The sequence below is a fragment of the Dendropsophus ebraccatus genome, chromosome 2, assembly GCF_027789765.1.
Source record: "Dendropsophus ebraccatus isolate aDenEbr1 chromosome 2, aDenEbr1.pat, whole genome shotgun sequence".
NCBI classification, from domain to species: domain Eukaryota; kingdom Metazoa; phylum Chordata; class Amphibia; order Anura; family Hylidae; genus Dendropsophus; species Dendropsophus ebraccatus.
The window spans coordinates 184,881,581-184,903,039 of NC_091455.1; the positions used below are offsets into that span (position 1 = coordinate 184,881,581).

Here is a 21,459-nt window from a genome sequence, read left to right on the forward strand (position 1 = left end):
CTATTGTTTCAAAAAAATAAAAGTGTCTGCTAGTTTCTGAATTTTAAATGGTTATCCAGGATTAGAAAAAGCACAGCTACTTTCTAGCAAAAACAAAAAACAGCACCACCCCTGCTTTCAGGATGTGTGTGGTATTACAATTTAGATCCATTCACTTGAATAGAACTGAGATGCAAAACCCACAACTAAACTGAAGTAGTAGTGCTGTTTCTGAAAGAAAGCAGCCATGTTTTTCTAAGTCTGGACAACCCCTTTAAGGAATTTATCAGTTTCCCAACTTAGGTTGGGTTCACACATACCATATCCACAGCGGATTTCACGCTATGAGTTCGTAAGGAATTCCGCTGAGGATACCTTCCCAGTCACTGCAATGAGATAACATTGAGTAAGGGGGCTGAGATTTCCATAATCGCAGCAGGATTGTCATTATGGAAAAGTCAGCCCCCCCCCATATTCCCCTGCAGTCCAGGTACATACATTACTGGATACCTGCTGTGGTTTGCTTTAGGGTTCCTGGCGTCTCCCGGCGTTCAGCCAATCAGTTCACTGCAGCAGGGCTGTGCACTGATTGGCTGAGCGCTAGGAGATGCCGGGAGCCCCCAAAGCAAGCCGGAGTGGGGACCCGATAATGTATGTAGCCAGGCCGCAGGGGGTTAAGGGGGCTGACTTTTCCATAAAGTCATCTCAGTATGTCATCTCATTGAAGTGACTGGGAAGGTATTTGCAGCAGATTTTGCTACGAACTCGCAGTGGGAAGTTCGCGGCCGATACGGTATGTGTGAACCCACCCTATATGCTATTTTAGAAAGTTAAACGATAACAGTTTTTGTACGGTTTTAGAAAATAAAACTTGTCTGTATTCGGAAGACTTTAAGATGTGTTCTAGCTTTAGAATTTAAGGAATTGTCCAGTTTCTAAACCTAAAGGAGTCAGGGAGTTTAAAAACTTTAAGTGTTCCTTTGTTTTTTTACACAAAGGGGTCCCGGCTTTCGGAACTTAAAGGGTTTCTGCCGTTTAAACCTTCCAAAGCAGTTCTCATTTTTCCTCTTTTATGTCTAGGAACTTGAGAACCCTTTGTTTACGCTCCGGCCAAACTTTTGCACATCTCTTTTCAATGCCTTAATGGGATTGACATGAATTGACAGGCAGGTCCGGTCACCAGCAGAGGCCTCCACTTCTAGTTTCTCCTCTTCTGACTTGTTCTGTTCACATGTCAGAAAAAAATCTGAAACTGCACAGACCCTTTAAATGAATAATAACCTGCAAAACATCAATAAAACATAAAAAAGGCAACCAGCAAAGTGGCATAACGCGGGTTAACAGCAATATTTTGAACATTATCTCATAATATTGTGTAAATATTTAGATGTAAATGCAACATAGTAAACAGATAGGTACAATAAATCAAAACCTCGAATGAGAAAACTGCTGTTACAGGCTTGTGCAGCTAAGAGCTGCGATGGAAACCTCTTACACAATCATTTTATTCTCGACTCGACTTTTTAGCCCCTCCGAGATGCAACGACACAGAAATCATCCAGCACAGTGCACACTGTCAACTCTGTCCTGTGTCCCTATTCGGGAGCAGCCAATGAGGCCGTGTCTTACATCTGGATCTCTGCCTGACAGGGAAATAGTCCTACAAGGGGAAGGCTGTGCTGCTACCTTTCTGCTGGCAGGGCTGCGGGCTGGTGCATGCTCTGTGAGCCTGACTAGAGAAAGAGGAGGGGGGTGGAGTAGAGAAAGGGAAGCAGGAGGGGGGCTACATCGCTAGGTTGTCTCCAAGCTATGCTGCTGCCAGTAGCAGGTTGCCAAGCAGTTATCATTGCTTCTGTGATGCAGAGGCTGTTGCTAATTGTAAAGAGCCTTGCATCTTTTAATCTCCCTTGACTTGTATTATTTTGTGTGTCGGCTCTTTTTTTTTTTTTTTTCCCCCCTCGCATGGGTCCTTTTTAATATGCATTGAAATCGGCTGCTGATTGTTGTGATGGAATAGTAACTCGTACTCATTGGCTTTGGGGCATTTAACCAGACGGTAACATCACATAGACTACTGCGGTGGGTACAAGTAGGGGTGATCATGACCACAGCTAAAGAACAGAATGCTTCAGGGAAATCGCAGCAGCAGCAAGAGCAGGTAATACCGTTGTGATCTTTCTTTTATTACGTGGGAATTGTTTGGGGGATGACATGCACCGGCTAATGCTAGCGTATCACCTGAGTCACTATGGAGCGTCAGGACTGCCTTAAGCTCTCGCTCCGGAGCCTGCAGTTTAGAGTTTGCTATTTTTAACAGATTGCATCTTTTTTTTCATCAATTATGTATAGCTACAGAATAGCAGGCAGGATAATTAAGCTGTCTTGGGTTTCTTTATATACATTCTTCAAGGGGCTGGGAGTCACGGATGGGTTTTTCGGAAGTTGCTGAATGGCTTTCCTAACTAGTGCTGGGAGAAGAACGCTGCAACCTAAACAGGGGCTGTGCAAAACATATGCACATAGGAAGATGAGATGTCTGGGTATCGCCTCACTGGCACCTGGTGCTCTTCATTCACTGGAAGATGCTGCCCTGTAAACTTTTGCAGCTGCAAACGTGATTGGAGATACACATACTATAAATAGTCACATCATTGCCAAACACAGGAGAGCTGCAAAGATTTAAGGCAGTCAACAGTTCAGGGAATCAGCAATTTCCTTGGCTGTCTTCTCCAGAGAAGAAGGGGGGGGGGGCATAAACATTTCCCTAAAGGACAAAGATTCTCTTATTTCACCGGGATAAATAATTGCCCATTGTGATCAATAGTTGAAGGAATCTAAGACGAGAGTCTACGAATACTCCTTAGGTCATGGATTTATTCTCTGTCCAGTTTTCTTGATACTTGATACAATGTATTGATCAACGGCAAGACAAATGTATAATGATGTTTGCATTGATAGGATTATTTGGAAAGATGGAAAAAAAAATGTATTATGCATCAGATATCCAGTTTCTCTGCAAAAGTATAGATTGTTGCAGATGTAGCAGATATGAGAGATAGTAGCTAAGTTGTTGGAGTGAATAACCCATTGGACTCTGCTACATCTGGCGGCATAAATATTATGTTTATCTTTTCATCTGTTAAGTAAATAGAGAATTGTGATTGTTCTATCTCTTAAAAAGCCTGCAATCAATACTGTGCTAATGGACTTGGTTGGCACTTTTGCTTAAGCATGCCAGGCTGTGCTTGTACCACCATGTGTGGGTATCTGAAATTTGCATTACAATATGAATTAGTAAATTGTACGTGGAGCTATGTACAGGGTATAAAGCTGAGCTACATCAAAAAGCTTTTCTCTTGCAACACTTGGGAGCCTGACTTAAGTGAATGTTACAGTATTCCACTGAGTTTCTTCTGTTAAACACAATGTAGACATACCTATTAAATCTATTTTAGGATGGCATTCATTGTGCATAATCCGAGGGTTATGCCAGAAAAATGTACTCACTCAACTACCTAAGAACATTAACTTGTCATGTGAAATCCTTCTTCTTAAAGGCAAAATGACGATGGGAATAAGTTGCAAGATGCAGCACAGTCCTGGAATCCAAGTTTAGTAGCAGCTGCTTGTGTCACTTATTATAAGTGTCCAGTGAGGTAGTAGACTTCTATGGCTGGCAGGTTATATGGTTAAGCAGGTTTTCACATTTCTGACAGTCTTTGGGGCATTTTTTTTAAATAGATGTAAATGCAACATGGCAGACTTTTAAAGGGACAGTACGACATTGTATTGTGCTTTTTTATTGTATAGTAAACAATGGATGTCCATGTTCACACGGAGCAAAAGTGGCGGAATTCCATGGCAGAATTCTTCACCGCCTACCTAAGTCTCACACAGTGTGCGTATGGGAGGACTTGTGCGCCTCTGCTCTCCGTGGCTCTTCACTCAAAGAATTGACATGTCAATTCTTTGAGTGGAGATCGATGGAAGCGAAGACACGTGAGCCCTCCCATAGAGACACTGTGTGAGACTGAGGTAGGCGGGATCCATGGTAAAGAGTTCATCCATGGAAATCTGCCACTTTGCTCTGTGTGAACTGGCCCTTACACAAATGTGATTATTTATTTATTTAATGAGAAGAATACAAAGCTTTGACAGTTCTTATTGATAACTGGTCCTCAACCATTAGATTGGCATGACTATTGGGGAAGGGGCTGGTTGAACCTAAAGCTACGTTCACACTGCGTTTTTGGTGTCTGTTTAACATATCCACTTTCTGGAAGAAAAATGGATGAAGAAATTGATGGTAAAAACGGTTGCAGTGGTATGCCATCCAGCAGATCCGTTTTCTATTGACTTACATTATAATAAAAAAAAAAAAAAGATCAAAATTGATGTTTCTTGTTTCAATTTTTTAGAGTATACAAAAAAGTGATTTGCAATGATTTTCTCTATGTTAAAATTAAACAATCAAACATGGATATAGTGGAACAGATACAAAAACGCACTGTAAAACCAAGCCTAACTTTGTATGCATTTTTCATACACAGACTATATGAAAGTAAGGGACCACCCTCCATGCTGTCCCAATCTATCCCACCCATGGTGACCCTATGGACACTGTAAACTATTCATTATCTTAAGGAACCAATGCAGGTCTTGACTTCATTTACAGTATATCAGACTGTCCTGGAGAACCCCTTTAAATATATGTAGTCACTGCCTGGACTACAAATTAGTGTAATCTCTACATGAAGTGGAATGATCAATATCCCTCTGCTGCTGAACATGGTACAGGTCTGCTGCATCCAATAGATTTTGTTTCCAACATCAATAATGATGCTATCACGCTGTTGAATAAGAATACATAAAGGGAGTGCAGGAAAATGGATTTGTATTCTGTATTTTAAGCCTTGGATCTCATATTCTGTATCTGTTACAAATAGTTTATTGTAGCTTGCAGGATTTCTATACTGACTGAACCATATGGCGTACTGGAGTGTTGTAGTGACTGTCTGGCGTCAATGAGGATTGGTCCGGATACCCTTGTGTGATTGGGTGAAAATAAGGATGTCATGTAGTGTTTATAATATTCACGTGTCCTGTAGAAGCTGTTTGACAGCAATAGTCCTTAGAATAAGACTTGGAAGTCTCTTACTAAAACTTGGATAGGATGGATTTTTATTCAGGTGATTGATCTGACTCTTGGGGGAAAGTTATTAACCCACCATTCAATTCTGTTGGCAGCTGCTTTACAAAATCCTTTGGTTCACCTTATATCTTGAGTCAAATAGATATGGATTTTTAACATGCAGCATTTTTTTTTATATTTAATTAACAGTGATCCGAGGGGCAGGTAGCAAGGGAAAACAACCTTGTTGAAGGGGTATTAAAGGGGTTGTCCGGTGAAAATCTTTTTCTTTCAAAACAACTGGTGTCAGAAAGTTATATATATTTGTAATTTACTTTTATTGAAAAATCTCAAGCCTTACCATAGTTATTAGCCCCTATATGTCATGCAGGAAATGTTGTTTTCTTTTAAGTCTCACACAGTGCTCTCTGCTGACATCTCTGGCCAAGACAGGAACTGTCCAGAGCAGGAGAGGTTTTCTATGGGGATTCATATAAAACCGAGACACGGTTCCTGTGATAAATATTTTTACAAATACAATTATTTAGGAAACTTGTCTCCTTCTTCTGATTTGCCGCTCTTTCCCTCCCTAAAAGTAATGGCCAGATAGATAGATAGATAGATAATAGATAGATAGATAGATAGATAGATAATAGATAGATAGATAGATAGATAGATAGATAGATAGATAATAGATAGATAGATAGATAGATAGATACCCCCTCTATAAATCCCACAGTGCTTAGGACAGTCTGCTTGCAAAGTTTAGGTGCAACAGTTTGCAAACCAGTGTACAGTACAATAGTAAGTATAATGTCGTATTGTAATAGTCTCTACAGTGTCTTTTGCTTTATTACAGAGATGTTTATGGTATGTTCACACTGAGTAAAAGTGGCGGACTTCCCCGGCAGAGCCCCTGCCCCAGAATCCTGCCTGCCTCAGTGTCAGTGGGATGCCACGCACGCCTCCATAGCTCTCCGCTCAAAGAGTTGACATGTCAATTCTTTGAGCGGAGAGCTGAGGCGCACAAGGAATCCCATTGACACACTGAGGAAGGCTCCGCTGCAGAATTCCGCCACTTTTACTCAGTGTGAGCATACCCTAATAGTGTTCTTTAAGCCTTCCACTGGACCAGATTAGCCCTACTCTTCCAATATATATATATATATATATATATATATATATATATATATGTATATATATCCCTGCTTCATTGTTTTTTTGCTCCTTTTTTGTTTTTTTCATCTTTTTGGTAACATTTGCCATTACTCAATGATTAGAGATGATTGAACATCGGGAAATCTTAGGTTCGATCGAACTCGAACCTTCTCGAACCTTTGTCATTTGATTCTTGATGCCTTCCCGTTCCGTGGGGAAGGTGGAGCAAGCCCGAGGAAAACAGGGATACAGCCTATTACCTAGAATTTCCCTTTTTTTCCCCTGTTTTCCAGGTGGTACTTGGGCTTGCTCCACCTTCCCCATGCAACCGGAAGGCATCAGGAATCAAATGACGAAGGTTCGAGTTCGAGTGAACCTAAGATTTCACGATGTTCGATCATCCCTATCGATTATAAGACTATGCCCCACGACTATGGAATATTGTGGATAAACTAAACTTTATCTTATCTCACTTTTTCCTACCTTTCTACTTTCAACAAGAACTTCTCCTGTCATCATTATTGGTGTCATATATCTATTCCCCAGATGACATCATCTCTCGACATATACCTAGATGTATATGCTATAATTGGGGTATATGACAATATACTGCCGCTGTCTCTGGTTTTAGAATTGTAAATCATAATAGTTCTGTTCTGTATAAACCCAGTAGGGTAAAGTAGAAATTAACCTCGTGGGAATGTGATAGGACAATATGTACCTTAATAGTAATGTACAAAGGAAATAGGTTTATGCTAAGGAACAGAACTCACCAGGACGTGTTATTAGAGTAAATGTAAGCTTATTTTCTTCAGCGGGAACCTAGTGGTGCTTCCTGTGATATATAAAGTAACTGTATAAACTAAGTTGACTGAGTGTAAACTAGAGAGGAATGTTGTTTTAGTTAACCCTTGAAATAATATACCAGGCAATAACCAGGGTGACCAGAGACTGTAGACTTCCATCAAATCAGTAAGATAGATCGATAGGAGATAGATAGATAGATCGATAGATAGATAGATAGATAGATAGATAGATAGATCAAACTGGTATAAAGTAGGTTTGGCTCAGTTGCCCCTAGCAACCAATCAGATTCCACCTTTCATTTTTGAAAGTATCTGTGAGGAATGAAAGGTGGAATCTGATTGGATGCTAGAGGCAACTGAGCCAGTTTTACTTTACACCAGTTTGATAAATCTCCCCGATAGAGTGTAAGTAATGGGAAGAAGTTTCATGACTACCTAGAACTCTAGAGAGAACAATAAGAGGAGATTTCCCAATAAATATGTTGTCTATAAGAAAAAAACAGGAGTGACAATGTCAGACCACAAAGAATAATATACATACTGTATGACATTTGTAAGATATATGAGAAAAACATTTGTTATGAGACAGGTAAGGATCCCTATGTGATTTGTAGGGGGTCATTGAATGAATTCTTAATTACAGCTGCCTCTAGATGGTGCACAAAGAGTAAACTACTGAGACTAATGACATAGGTAAACTCCATACAGTGGAGCAGCATAGTACTTAGAAATATAATGTAGAAATGAGTTCCTTTGTAAATACTGTACCTGCAAATAGACTGTACTGCCCATGCTTTACAATAAGCACATTGGGTAAACATCCACAGTGTAGTAAGAAAAAGAAACTTTTGGTGCCATGATATTTATGGAACTCCCATTAAGGTCAAATAGAGTTAAAAGGTTTGGTAACTTTATACTAAAATTGTTCAGTGTTCAGTGTGAACTGCACTTATGGACCGCAGTACCCTGTGTATTCCATAGAGCTTCATCAAACTTCCCTCCTCCAGGCTGTGCTGTCCTGCTCTGTAGTGATTCTGTCCATAAGATGACCAAGCATGGAGGAGCACGTGACCATGCCCTACCCTCCGTGTCCTCCATAGGCATATGCAGTCTCAGTGGTGGACACATGCTTCTCCATGCAGTCATCTTATGGACAGAATCACCACAGAGCAGGACAGCAGAGCCTGGAAGAGGGAAGTCTGATTTTAGCTTTATGAAGTCCACAGGAAGCTGCTGTCAGTAACTGAAGTGAGTACACTGACTAATACTCTACACATAACAGCTTTACTATAAAGTAGCCAACCCCTTTATTAAGTTCTCTACTTTAGACAATGCCTTCTCCTTAGAAGGGTCCCTTGACATTGATCAAATGACCACCTAATCCTCTGCCGAAACCTTTAAGCATTTATCCCTCATTTATGGGAAAACCTGACAAGAAGTATACAATTTTGCTGCAGCGCCACCATAGGTAAACTTAAGAATTACACAGTGTCCATTCAAATTAAGCAACTTACTGTGTAATATAGAACGGGACAGATCCTCCAGATGGATATACACTCTTGGTAATCACTCTCCATTGTGGACAAACATGAGGATCCTGAACTGAGGCCTACATATCCTCTAACATGGTATAGGAATTCCTAAACTAAAAAAAAAAGAAAGAAATACCTGATAGAGAGGGCTAGAACAGTTGCTATTATATAGCATACTTAGCTTCAACTATACCTGACAATTGTGAAGTAGCAATTGCCTGCCATCGTCGATAAGTGAGTCATACAAATCTCTGCCTTCCATTTTAAACTTCCTGAGCAATTTCTCCGATCCCTCAAATCATCATCTTCTTGGACAACAGTCTTTTACTCGCGCAGATAACTGAAAACTATTGACAGTGCCTAATAGCCATTGCTTGAGCATACTGTTATTTCAATAGAGGAAAATCTATTTTAGTACAGATGTACATTATTCAGTCCACAAAGTATCTGGAAGTAATCCAGGCGAAGCAAATTATCTGCATTTCTTATGTATGAATGCAGCTTAAGTAAAATTATTGTCGAGCGAAGAAAAAAAAAATCTTTTTTTCAAGTTTGTACCTTTTGACTTGTCAATGCGTGACGATTTGACAGCCATTGATGCTTGTCATTCACTGTAATACTGAGCACAGACTTCAGGCGGAAAGAAAAAATCGTAAGAAAAAATGCTTGTGGGGAACTCACCAAATATAAAATCTGATTTAGTATGATGCAGTGAGATATATCAGGGCTGAATTCATCAGTCACTCTCCAGGGCGCCATTGTTTGCACAGTAGTTTACTAGGCAATAATAACGCATGAAGTTTACATGTTATCCCATAGAGGACGATAGATGACATGCTGTATGATGATTCATGACAACTCGCGCCTAAGAGAAATCTCTCTAACATCTTACATGCTAACAAACTCAGTATTGTAGCATATGGAGAGATTGCAGGAAAAGTAAGTAGTCTCTTCGGAAATAACTGGATTTCTGCATTGATTGATAATAAATATGGGGTTAGAATGGTATATAAGTCATAAGTATAAGTAAACACAATGTAACTAAACTGATAACACAGAAACAGGTGTACGCTACATGTTTCTATTCAGATTATTGGGTAGACAACTATAGTGCAGGGAGAAAAACACAAGTGACCTCCTGTTTTAAAGGGTTATACCAAATACATTTTTTCATGTTTTTTTTAACATTGTAATTTAACTTAACTAAAATAAATGTATATATTTTTTTTATTTGTACATTATTTTACTTTGAGTGGCAGCAGTAAGGAATGACACTGACTCCTCTGATGTCATCAATGTTTATGTCGGGAACTTCATGGCTGTCCCTTGGTCTTGTCCAGCATTACCACATAGTGATATTGTTGAAGAGCAGGGTCCTCCACCCTGTGTACTGTATATTCTTATTAGAATATACAATACATGGGGGATACTGCCTGTCAGTTAAGCTACAGAATGTGCGTGATAGCCTCTGCACAGCAAGTGGTGATTACTATCACATTCATATACAATACACTGGAAGGGACCCTGCTCTGTATCATTAGCGGTGTGCAGCAGTGCTGGATAACATGGGACAACCAGGAAATTCAGGACATACCTGCAGTTCTCAATAGAAAAAAATCTTTTAGACGGCACTTCAGTGTCTAGGGTGGTGCTCGCAGTAAAAAAAAATTCCAACAGTATTATAAAAGTTCATTCTCGGCACTCACCATCATGCTTCATACATTTTATTGTAGAAAAAATCCTTCGAAAAATATATACAGCGGCGACAGGACGTTTCGGTGACAGTTGAGGAAGGCTTGACACCGAGACGTCCTGTCGCCACTGTATATATTTTTTTGATGATTTTTTCTACAATAAAATTTATGAAGCATGATGGTGAGTGCCGAGAAAGAACTTTTATAATACCTGCAGTTCCCGACACAAACACTGGTGGCAGCAGAGACACTAATGATAATAATAAACCTATTTCACTTGGATATTCAGACTCAGTGACTTAAAGATGAGTGAGCACGCTTGGTCGAGCATATTGCTCGATCAGGCATTGGATGTTTGATCGAGCTCAATGCTTGACCAATTACCTTGTCCTGCTTGGGTGCTTGGGTTACAAAAAGCTTGCGGAAAGGCTGTTGAGCAGCCTTTCAATAAGCTATAGGTCTGCTATAGGTCTGTGCAAATGTATTTCCACAGCCTTAAACTCATGGAGAAGGGGTTAGAATTATACTTACGGTTCCGGTCTTCTAGCTTGTATTTTAAATCTACCTTGATTCTCTGCTAGAAAACAGGAGCAGTAGGTATAATTTTAACCCCTCCTTCCAGGTGGGCTCATTCTGGCCCCCAGGGGGTTAAGTTAACCCCCTGGGGGCTACACTGTGATGTCACTTTAGTTTAACCAGGTACCCTGAGCAGGGGACACCTGGTTATATACTCAAGGCTCCCATTGTTTACAATGGTTACTTGAGTCGAGCACTAAATCATAGAAAAATGAAGCAGTAATGAGCACTTGAATATTTAAGTGCTCGATTAACTCTATTGGTGACTTCTAGTACTTTCTCATGAAGACAAGCCCCTCCTCATATGCCTCTATAGGGCATTCTGCATGGGTTATCATAGAAATGTTTCCCCTCTTGGTATCCCTTCAATGACAGGAGAGCCATTCCGATTGTGGTAGACAAGATCTATTCATACATGGTCAATCATTGTTTTGAATGGCCTGGATCAGTGTGAAGGACTAAAATTATAAGTATGTAAGCAGCTGTGGAAATATATGGCCAGCCATTGCCTCCCTGGTGAGAACAGCTGATAGATAGAAGTTTCTGCAGCCAGATCAGCATACAGATTGATTCAGTTTGGAAAAGAGTTGTCTAAATGAGACAGTCCCTCAATGCAGTCTCTTATGAGCTGTAGAACAGATGCTAATGAGACTTGCTTGTTTTGTATTGTTTACCTGTGGTGGACATCTGCTTGGAAGGTTCCTCCTGGATGTGAACCAGCGATCTCTGGCTCTTCGTGTCTGCAGCTTTCCTGGTTTAGAATCAAATAAGATCCATGCAACCAGACGTCTACTGCCGGTCAAAGAAAAATACCCTCTAAGTTCTATAGTAGACAGATGGTTCCTCAATTGAAGAAATTAACCCCTAAGCTTGTGTAAGGAGTTGAAAACATTGAGTCTAATTGAGATAGGATCATGGAGAGTCAATAGACTCTCTTAGTAAAGAACTCTAATAAGCTACCAAAGGCTTTGATATACAGTACAGAAACCAGCGGGTTGGTATTCATAGACCATCTGCATTATTTTCTAATATAAAAGTAATTCACAAGCTACATGTATGAAATTCCAGACAGGATCAAGCGCAGGGTGCCATCACCTTCACTACCTCCTACTGTGCTCTACATAGGTACAATTTATAGAATTATGAGGATCAATGTAAAAGTTGTTCCTTTAACTTATAAAAGTAAAAAGAGAAGATTCTGAATCTCTATAAAGACTCAATTGTGACGGTTCTATAGGTCAAGTGCACAGCATTGGTATAGTTCTATAGATAGATATACCAGGACACGTAAGAAAGTCAAGTGAGACTATTTTTAAGAAAATGTTAATGGAAACAAGGAGAAGTCCTTGTCGACATGATAATAACTCTACAATACATACAATAGACTATAGACATGCCTGTCTTCTGATGGGTTTGGTCTGTCTTGTATACAAATTTATCATGTTTTAACCTGTGTGTAGCTGAAAGAGTGCAACTTTGGGTTAAACTGGAATCTAAGTGCAACATAGTGGGCCAGACAGATTTTTAGACAGTGTAAACTTTGACCACACATTTCCAACAGTAAATCTGGGCCAATTGTGAGTGTTGTTCGACATGATTGACTTCTTGTCATTGGGAGGGGAGGGGGGTATTATCAGCCATTTGCCTTTTTACGTAGTCTCTTCTACTGTGTGGTTTCCAAAGTCAATGCTGGTTGTTAAAGAGAGGTCGGGAGAAAAATTTTATTAAAGTATTGTATTGCCCCTAAAAAGTCATACAAATTACCAATATACACTTTTTACGGGAAATGCTTATAAAGTGCTTTCTTCTCTGCACTTACTACTGCATCAAGGCTTCACTTCCTGGATAACATGGTGATGTCACTTCCTGGATAACATGGTGATGTCACAACCCGACTCCCAGAGCTGTGCTGTAGCTGCTGGAGAGGATGATGGCAGAGGGATGCTCAGTGTCCCTCCAGTGCCCTGTGTCCCTCAGTGTCCCCCTGCCATCATCCTCTCCAGCAGTCACAGCCCGCACAGCTCTGGGGGTCGAGCTGTGACATCACCATTTTATCCAGGAAGTGACATCACCATGTTATCCAGGAAGTGACATCACCATTTTATCCACGAAGTGAAGCCTTGATGCAGTAGTAAGTGCAGGGAAAAAGCACTTTATAAGCATTTCTAGGATAAGTGTATATTGGTGATTTCTATAACATTTGGGGGGCAATACAATAATTTAGTAAAAAATTTCACCGTACTTAAGTTTCTTATAGTTTTCCTATGCATGTAAAATTCCAAATAGACGTGTAACACACTGATAGTTGGGGCAAGTGAACAAGCTCCATCATTTTTTTTTTAAGCCCAAACAACTCCCCTTGCTCCCCTGCTGTTCCCACATCTTGGAGTCCTGAGTGTGCTTCTGTCCCGGCTACTTCAAATGAAATCTCATGCCGAGTATGGCATCATAAAAAAACACAGGTACTTTCTTGAAAAAACAGCACCACCCCAGTCTTCAGGTTGTGTGTGGTATTACAATCCATATTCACTTCAGTGGCAATAAACTGCAAAACTATGCCCAACCTGAGTAGTGCTGTTTCATGAAGGACGGGGAAATGTTTTTCTAAGCCTGGACAAACCCTGTGAATATGAGAAATCCATGCAGATCTTGTTCCCAGATATAATATTTAGGCAACAAAAATCTATAATAAAAACCTCGGATAAGACTCTCCGGTGTTCTCTGGAGCTCCTCTAACACACGCAAGGTTCCCACCATCACTTTTTTTTTCTGGCATTTATGTACAACTGTGAATCTTGTTCTGCATTGAGTTTTATTGATTTGCAAATGGGACTTAATATAAATAGTTTTCAAGCATTCAGCATATTAGAGAAGTGTAAAAGCTCATTAATGAGTACAATAACCGCTAAACACTGCAAGGCGGCAGTAGGAGGTTTTACTGCCTTGTAAGATGTGATTGTAAACATACAAGAGTACGGCTGACCCCATTCCCCTCATTATCCGCACTGCCGAGGAGACAAAATACAGAAGGAACCAGATGTAAATTTGTTGTATTTTGTATAGTCAAGAAAGTTCATATGGCCATTTTATATTACTACATATAGTTTTACTATTTGTATTAAGGTCATAGCTTTTATCACTAGATCACTGGTACCTGGTTAATCTGAAAGTGGCTGACTGTGCTCTGTTGGTGTGCGTACGTGCGTGCGTGTGTGTCCAGTTGTCTGTCTTTACTATCCCCGCTCAGCCAATGGACAGCTGAGGCAGGATACCATTGTATCCACTGATTGACTGAGCGGAAGTAGTGAAGACTTACTGGAACGGCAAGTATACTTTCCCTGCCCATGGAGTTTAAAGTGCACCTGTTACGTTCGGCCCTTCCGAATCAGCGGCAAGATCCTCTGCTAATCCGGAAGGTCAGGTCTCCATGGATATGGATGTGTTTCTGTATCCATTGAGACCTGACTTCCAGCTTAGCAGGGGATCCCGACGCTGATCCGGAAGGGCTGATTGTAACAGGTGCACTTTAAAGCTGTGGAAATGTATAATGCTTACCCCTTTCACGACCTGGAGTCATTGATACATCAATGCCCTGGTCGTTTTTGGACATCAGCTTATGAGATCCTAATGATACCATAAGCTTATTCCCCCTGTGTCTGCCCCCTCTCCTCTGTACCCTGCCGCTGTTACAATCTTGTGACAGTGGCAGGGGAGAGAGGGGAGGGGGCAGATCGCACGGCCTTTATGGTCTCTATGGATACAGAAATGCCTGAAGCTTCCGGTTTCCATGGCTACCATCGGGGCTCTGTGATCACTTTGCAGAGCCCTGATGGACAGCGGACAGAGAATTCTCCCTCGTGCTGACCATAGTATCTATAGGGTTAACTCTAAGCCCCGGAGCGCGGCTTGGGTGCTGAGAGTTGCGACGGGTCCCCAGCTATCACTGATAGCCGGGACCCGCCATGGATGACACAGGAGCAGCTCCTGCGCCTGTGTTATCCTTGATCTTAAATGAACTTTGCTGCAGCATCAGGCATAGGCTGCAGTGACGTTAATTTATTGCCCAGCGGTGGGAGAGGGTTAACAGCCTTTCAACAGCCTTTTTTTTAATGAGAATCCGAGCAGCATGAAGTAGTCGCAATTGTTGCTAAATATTTCCAAATTTTTGGAGTTTGAATTTATTAGGATTTATTTTTAGTGAATTGCAGTATGCAGGAGTCCCTGCTACTATACATTGAGTGGAGAGACCTACATTGTATGCTGTGCAGCTAAGTTACAGAGCTCCTGTACTGCCCAGAGGTACAGTAAGAGCCAATGCTGACCCCTACACTAAAAGTCCCTATACACTTTATACTAAAGTCAGCTGAACCCATCGCTACTGACCAGTTTGGTCCTTAGTATAAGGTGTATGGAGTTGAGATATGGGTCAGACATGATTGATTTTCACTGTCTGACCCCCCTTTGTTTCCAGGAATACAGAAAAACACAGCTGCTTTCTTTCTCTATTTTGTGTAGTATTACAATGCTCATTTATTAATGGAGCTGGCTGCAATTCCACAGACAAGCTGAGGAAAAGAGTGACGCTATTTCTGAAAGAAATCCTCAGATAATCATCTAATGGTGCGTTTACACAGGCAGATTTATCTGACAGATTTTGGAAGCCAAAGCCAGGAATGGATTTGAAAGGACAAGAAATCTCAGTCTTTCCTTTATGACCTGATCCCTGTTTATAGTCTGTTCCTGGCTTTGGCTTCAAAAATCTGTCAGATAAATCTGCCTGTGTAAACGCACCATAATACATACTGCACAGTGTATGATCCGTTCCTAGCTGTGTCCTTTTTACCGAAATAAGAAATTTGTAATTATTGGTATTTAATATGTAAACTGCCCATTCTGATGATAAGACTGGCACACATTCTCCGAAAAACTTTATTCTGTAATAAATGGGTTCGTCAGGATATACTTCATTGGATCCGAGCGTTATGAAATTAGATGTTTTAAACACTGCACACTTAATAGGATTTCCCTGACACACCACACATTCCCCTAGTGACTTTGTCATGGAAATTTAATTCATATCATTTATTCGATTCACATAGTTAATTGCATTTGACAATTATTTCCTACGAATGTTTTATCCCCAACTAGATATATGGTTTTATGAGGCTTGTTACATGCATTCATTCCATTTCTTGCATTGTTCTTTACGTTCCATGCTGTGCTACTGCTGACACTACTACACAGCTACATATCTCCTGAATCATGCTCCATACTATACTACTAATACTAATACTACCCTACACAGCCGCACATCTCCTGCATTGTTCATCATGCTCCATACTGTACTACTAAGGCTATGTTCACACTACGTAAAACTACGGCCGTAGTTCTTGCCGCAGAACTACGGCCGTAGTTTTGAGGGGTGGAACAATGCCTTATTTTCAATGGGATCCCGGCCAGGGTGTACACACATCGTATACGCTCCGGCCTGGATCCCATACGGGGCCGCAAATAACTGACATGTCAGTTTTCTGCGGCCGGAATTCAGTGAATTCCAGCCGCAGAAAGCACTGTCAGTTTACACAGTGAAGCGAGCGGCTCCGGCCGCTGGCTTCAATGTGTGCTAAGGGAAGCTCTGATGCGGGCGCGCGCTGATGCGCCCGCATCAGAGCTCTGCGTCCGGAAAGACCGTAACGGCCGGTTTCTTACGTAGTGTGAACAGAGCTTAATACTAATACTAACCTACACAGCCGCACATCTCCTGCATTGTCCATCATGCTCCATACTGTACTACTACTACTATTACTACTACTATTACCCCCCACAGCCGTACATCTACTGCCTTGTCCATCATGCTCCATACTGTACCACTACTAATACTACTACTACCCTACACAGCCGCACATCTCCTGCCTTGTCCATTATCCTCTATACTGTACCACTACTAATACTACTACTACCCTACACAGCCGCACATCTCCTGCCTTGTCCATCATCCTCTATACTGTACCACTACTAATACTACTACTACCCTACACAGCCGCACATCTCCTGCCTTGTCCATTATCCTCTATACTGTACCACTACTAATACTACTACTACCCCACACAGCCGCACATCTCCTGCCTTGTCCATCATGCTCCACACTGTACTGCTGCTGCTACCACTATTTCTATTTGCCTTACACAGCAATGTATCTCTTATTATGTCCATCATGTTCCTTACTATCCTCTTGCTGCTGCTGCTGCTACTACTACCACCCTACACAGCCCCACATCTCCTGCCTCGTCCATCATGTTCCATACTGTACTGCTGCTGCTGCTGCTACTACCACTACTACTATTACTACTGCCACTACTACTACTACTACTACTGCTACTACTACTACTACAACTGCTACTACTGCTGCTGCTGCTGCTACTACTACCACCCTACACAGCCATACATCTCCTGTCTTGTCCATCATGCTCCATACTGTACTGCCACTAATACTACGACTACTACTTCTGCTGCTGCTGCTGCTGCTGCTGCTACTACTACTACTACTACTACTACTACTACTACTACTACTACTACTAATACTACTACTACCTTACACATCTGTACATACCCTGCCTTGTCTATCATCCTCCATACTGTACTGCCACTACTACTACTACTACTACTATTACCACTGCTGCTACTGCTACTACTACTACTACTTCTACTACCCTACACAGCTGCATATCTCCTGCCTAGTCCATGATGCTCCATACTGTACTGCCACTACTACTCTGACTATTACTACTACCCTATACAGCTGTACATCCCTTGTCTTGTCCATCATGCTCCACACTCTACTATTACTGCTACCATTACTTCTACTGTACTACTGCTGCTGATGCTGCTACTACTACTGCTGTGACTATTCTCCAAACTTTACTACTGCTGCTACTACTACTACTACCCCTACTACTACTACTACCCCTACTACTACTACGACTACTACAACTACTACTATTACCACTGCTGCTGCTGCTACTACTACTATTACTACTACTACTACTTCTACTACCCTACACAGCTGCATATCTCCTGCCTAGTCCATCATGCTCCATACTGTACTGCCACTACTACTCTGACTATTACTACTACTACTGCTACTATTACTACTACCCTATACAGCTGCTGTTGCTGCTACTACTACTGCTATGACTATTCTCCAAACTTTACTACTACTGCTGCTGCTGCTACTACTACTACTACTACTACTACTACTACTACTACCCTTACTACTACTACTACTACTACTACTACTACGACTACTACTACTGCTGCTACTACTACTACTAGTCTACACAGCTCCTGCCTCCACATGCTCCACACTGTACTGCTGCTGCTACTACTACTTCTACTAGCCTTACACAGCAATATATCTCTTACCAAGTCTATCATGTTCCTTACTATTTTGATGCTTCAGTAGTGAGGGATCAGGCATAAATACTATTTTTTTATTTATTTCAAATAAAATGAACAAATCCTATAGGGAAATTCTTTGATATTGGAAAATACTATTGATTGAGCTTTCTGACAGTAGCTAGGTCAGGATTGTGATTTCCCTGTGTGTAAATAGGCACTACTCGGGGTATAGCCATGCCTATGTGAAAGAATAACAGTGTGTTCTTCATATATTAACTAATGACTATTATTATTTTGCATTAGTATGGCTCTATAACGGTCAATGCCTCTGTAATACAGCATCTGACGTATGGGCTCTAAGGCATATGGAGGTATAGTATGGGCCCTTCTGCACCTGTGAGTGGTGTATTATATCTCTATATAACTCAGAGGCTTGGAATATATAATACGCTTGCATGCATTAAGCCTTAGGTGGTCATAATTAAATGTATTGGAAATACCATTGAAACATGACTCTTAAAGCTTTCCGGGTAGGAAATCACATAGGATGCAGTTCACAGAATACTAATTTCTATGTCATAGATGGCCACATACAATACCGTACCCAGAGAATACTCCAGTTCTATAACGCCAGATACAGTAGATAAATATTTAATTGTATTCTGCATTTAGCTGAATATATTTAAGGATTAGATTTCAAGTCATCCTTCAGAATTAAGGACTGTCTGAATGTCTCTTCTGGAGAGCAGGATTTAGCTAGTTGCTCAAGTCCTACTGGGTTATTTTAATAAAAATCCAACTTCTGTTTCAATTTATCCCTTAATCAAACATGTCAGTGTGAGTTAGAGCCTCACAACATCGCCCACCCTATATTCGCATGGTATCACAGAGCCGCTTTCCTGAAACGGGAAGTGTCTTTTTGTGGTTTTTTTTTTGTGTGTTTTTAATGTCATTTTTTTTCTTTTGGGTGCCTTCACACCTACCGTATCGCAGTAGAAAATCCGCTGCGAATCCGCAGCAGATCCGCAGCAGATTTAACTAAATGAATGAACACAGCATTAAATACGCACTGTCAAATCCGCTGCGGATCCGCAGCAGATTTTTAAGTGCGGATTTAGTGTTGTGTTCATTCATTTAGTTAAATCTGCTGCGGATCTGCTGCGGATTTTCTACTGCGATACTGTAGGTGTGAAGGCATCCTTAGTCTGATCTGTTTAAATGAATAAGGCAAGTAAAAAGCTGGTGGTTGTTTACAGGAGGGAGCATGCTTCTTTTCTGATATTAGCTGTGTAATTATGTGGAAAATATGGATTGTTTCCCTCTCCGTTCTGTGCCGGTTACAGCGTCTATACAATTAATGTGTTTGTCAGGAATTACAATCATTAAACATACAAACGTGGAATTGCGACAGTCATCCTGAGCCTACGCAGATCACGGGGGTAGTACAGTTTGGACAATACATAGCCGGGCGGGGGGTCTTGTGAGGTGGGTGAGAACTCAAATACAGGATCTCCCACTATTAACTTACAATAATTCGTAAGGGAATTTTAAGTCTAAAGCAGAATAATTTCCCTAAGATATGATTATATAACATAAAGCAGACAAAATATATAAGAATTCATCACTCTGTTTCAAACTATGGGAATCTTTATTGGACCATGAGTTAAAAACCATTAGGAACATAGTTTATCCTTAACCATCATTGCTAGATAATGAATGAACGTCCTATGTTGGTATCGGGAGGATTAACAGTGAATTGGCCATCAATTTGATTCAGATTCCACAGCTAATTTGGACTGAGCCGATGCAGCAGGGAATTCGCTAAGTAGTGTAAGCAGCAATGCATACAGTATTATCTGTCATTCTGGTCTGGTGTACATGAACATGGGACCCTTGTCTTTTGACAGGGCTTCCTGCTCTTGTACATTCACTTTAAAGGTAAACTGTAGGTCTCACTCTTTAGCTCCTCTATAAAGAGATTGCCCGGGGAAAATTGTAACTTTGCCTAGAGCCCCACCCCACCCCACGCCATGACATAACAAAGTGATACTTACCCCCCCTTACTCCGTCCACTGGTCCAGCACTGAGATCATCTGGTTCTTGTTGTGTTTCTGTTCTACTGGCTTCTGCTGATCACAGAACTGAGCTGAGAGTGGGACATTAGCTGCATACTGCAGAAAGGGATTGGAAGATCGCCCAGTGGGGCAAATGAGGTGAGTAAGGGGGGTAGTATAGCTTATTTGTTGTTCTATGGCAACAGGAGGCCGATGGCAGTGTTAAAGGTTTCTCCAGACAACCCCTTTACATGTAATTGTGTATATACATACTAGGATTTCCACTTCAGTCTGTCAAATTCCCCAGAGCAGCAATCCTTGTTTACCTCTGGGTGGCTGCACACAATGGGGGAGATTTATCAAACATGGTGTATGCGGTGAAACTGGCTCAGGTGCCCCTAGCAACCAATCAGATTCCACTTTTTATTCCTCACAGACTCTTTAGAAAATGAAAGGTGGAATCTGATTGGTTGCTAGGGGCAACTGAGCAAGTTTCACTTTACACCATGTTTGATAAATCTCAACCAATGTGTTTTAAGCTGGGTTCACACACTGTATACTTCAGGCAGTATTTGGTCCTCAAGTCAGGTCCTCATAGCAACCAAAACCAGGAGTGGATTGAAAACACAGAAAGGCTCTGTTCACACAATGTTGAAATTGAGTGGATGGCCGTCATATAACGGTAAATAACTGCCATTATTTCAATATAACAGCCGTTGTTTTAAAATAACAGCAAATATTTGCCATTAAATGATGGCCATCCACTCAATTACAACATTATGTGAACAGATCCTTTCTGTGTTTTCAATCCACTCCTGGTTTTGGTTGCTATACAGCCTCACAAATACAGCCTCAAATATACATAGTGTGAACCCAGCCTAATTAATGTGAACTGATCAGTACGTAGAGACTTCTGTTCTAAAGTATAAAGATTCTGAAAAAATTCATATATGTTTTATTTATTAATTTTTTTTTCTTTCAAATTCAGAACAAATGCAATTTCTTACAAATGGATTTAATTATCTTGAATCTGCACAGGGGCTCAGGGGCTTAACACTGTTGTCTTGCAGGGTTGTGGTGCTAGCCACTGGGCTACCATGCAATTACAATTAAGGGTACTCCATGTCCAAA

At 41.0% G+C, this 21,459-nt stretch overlaps 1 protein-coding gene across 3 annotated transcripts in view; it reads left to right on the plus strand.

The window, feature by feature from the left end:
* DPP6 (dipeptidyl peptidase like 6) overlaps window positions 1–21,459 on the plus strand; it is a 1,116,244-nt gene that overhangs the window by 634,693 nt on the left and 460,092 nt on the right. The window contains exon 1 of one of the 3 annotated variants that reach the window (XM_069958877.1): window positions 1,786–2,137. The exons of the other annotated variants lie outside the window; for them this stretch is intronic. Coding sequence (XP_069814978.1) covers window positions 2,081–2,137 — 57 coding nt within the window. The 5' untranslated portion in view covers window positions 1,786–2,080. Of the gene's footprint in view, window positions 1–1,785; window positions 2,138–21,459 lie in introns of those variants that run through there. 3 annotated transcript variants of the gene reach the window in all.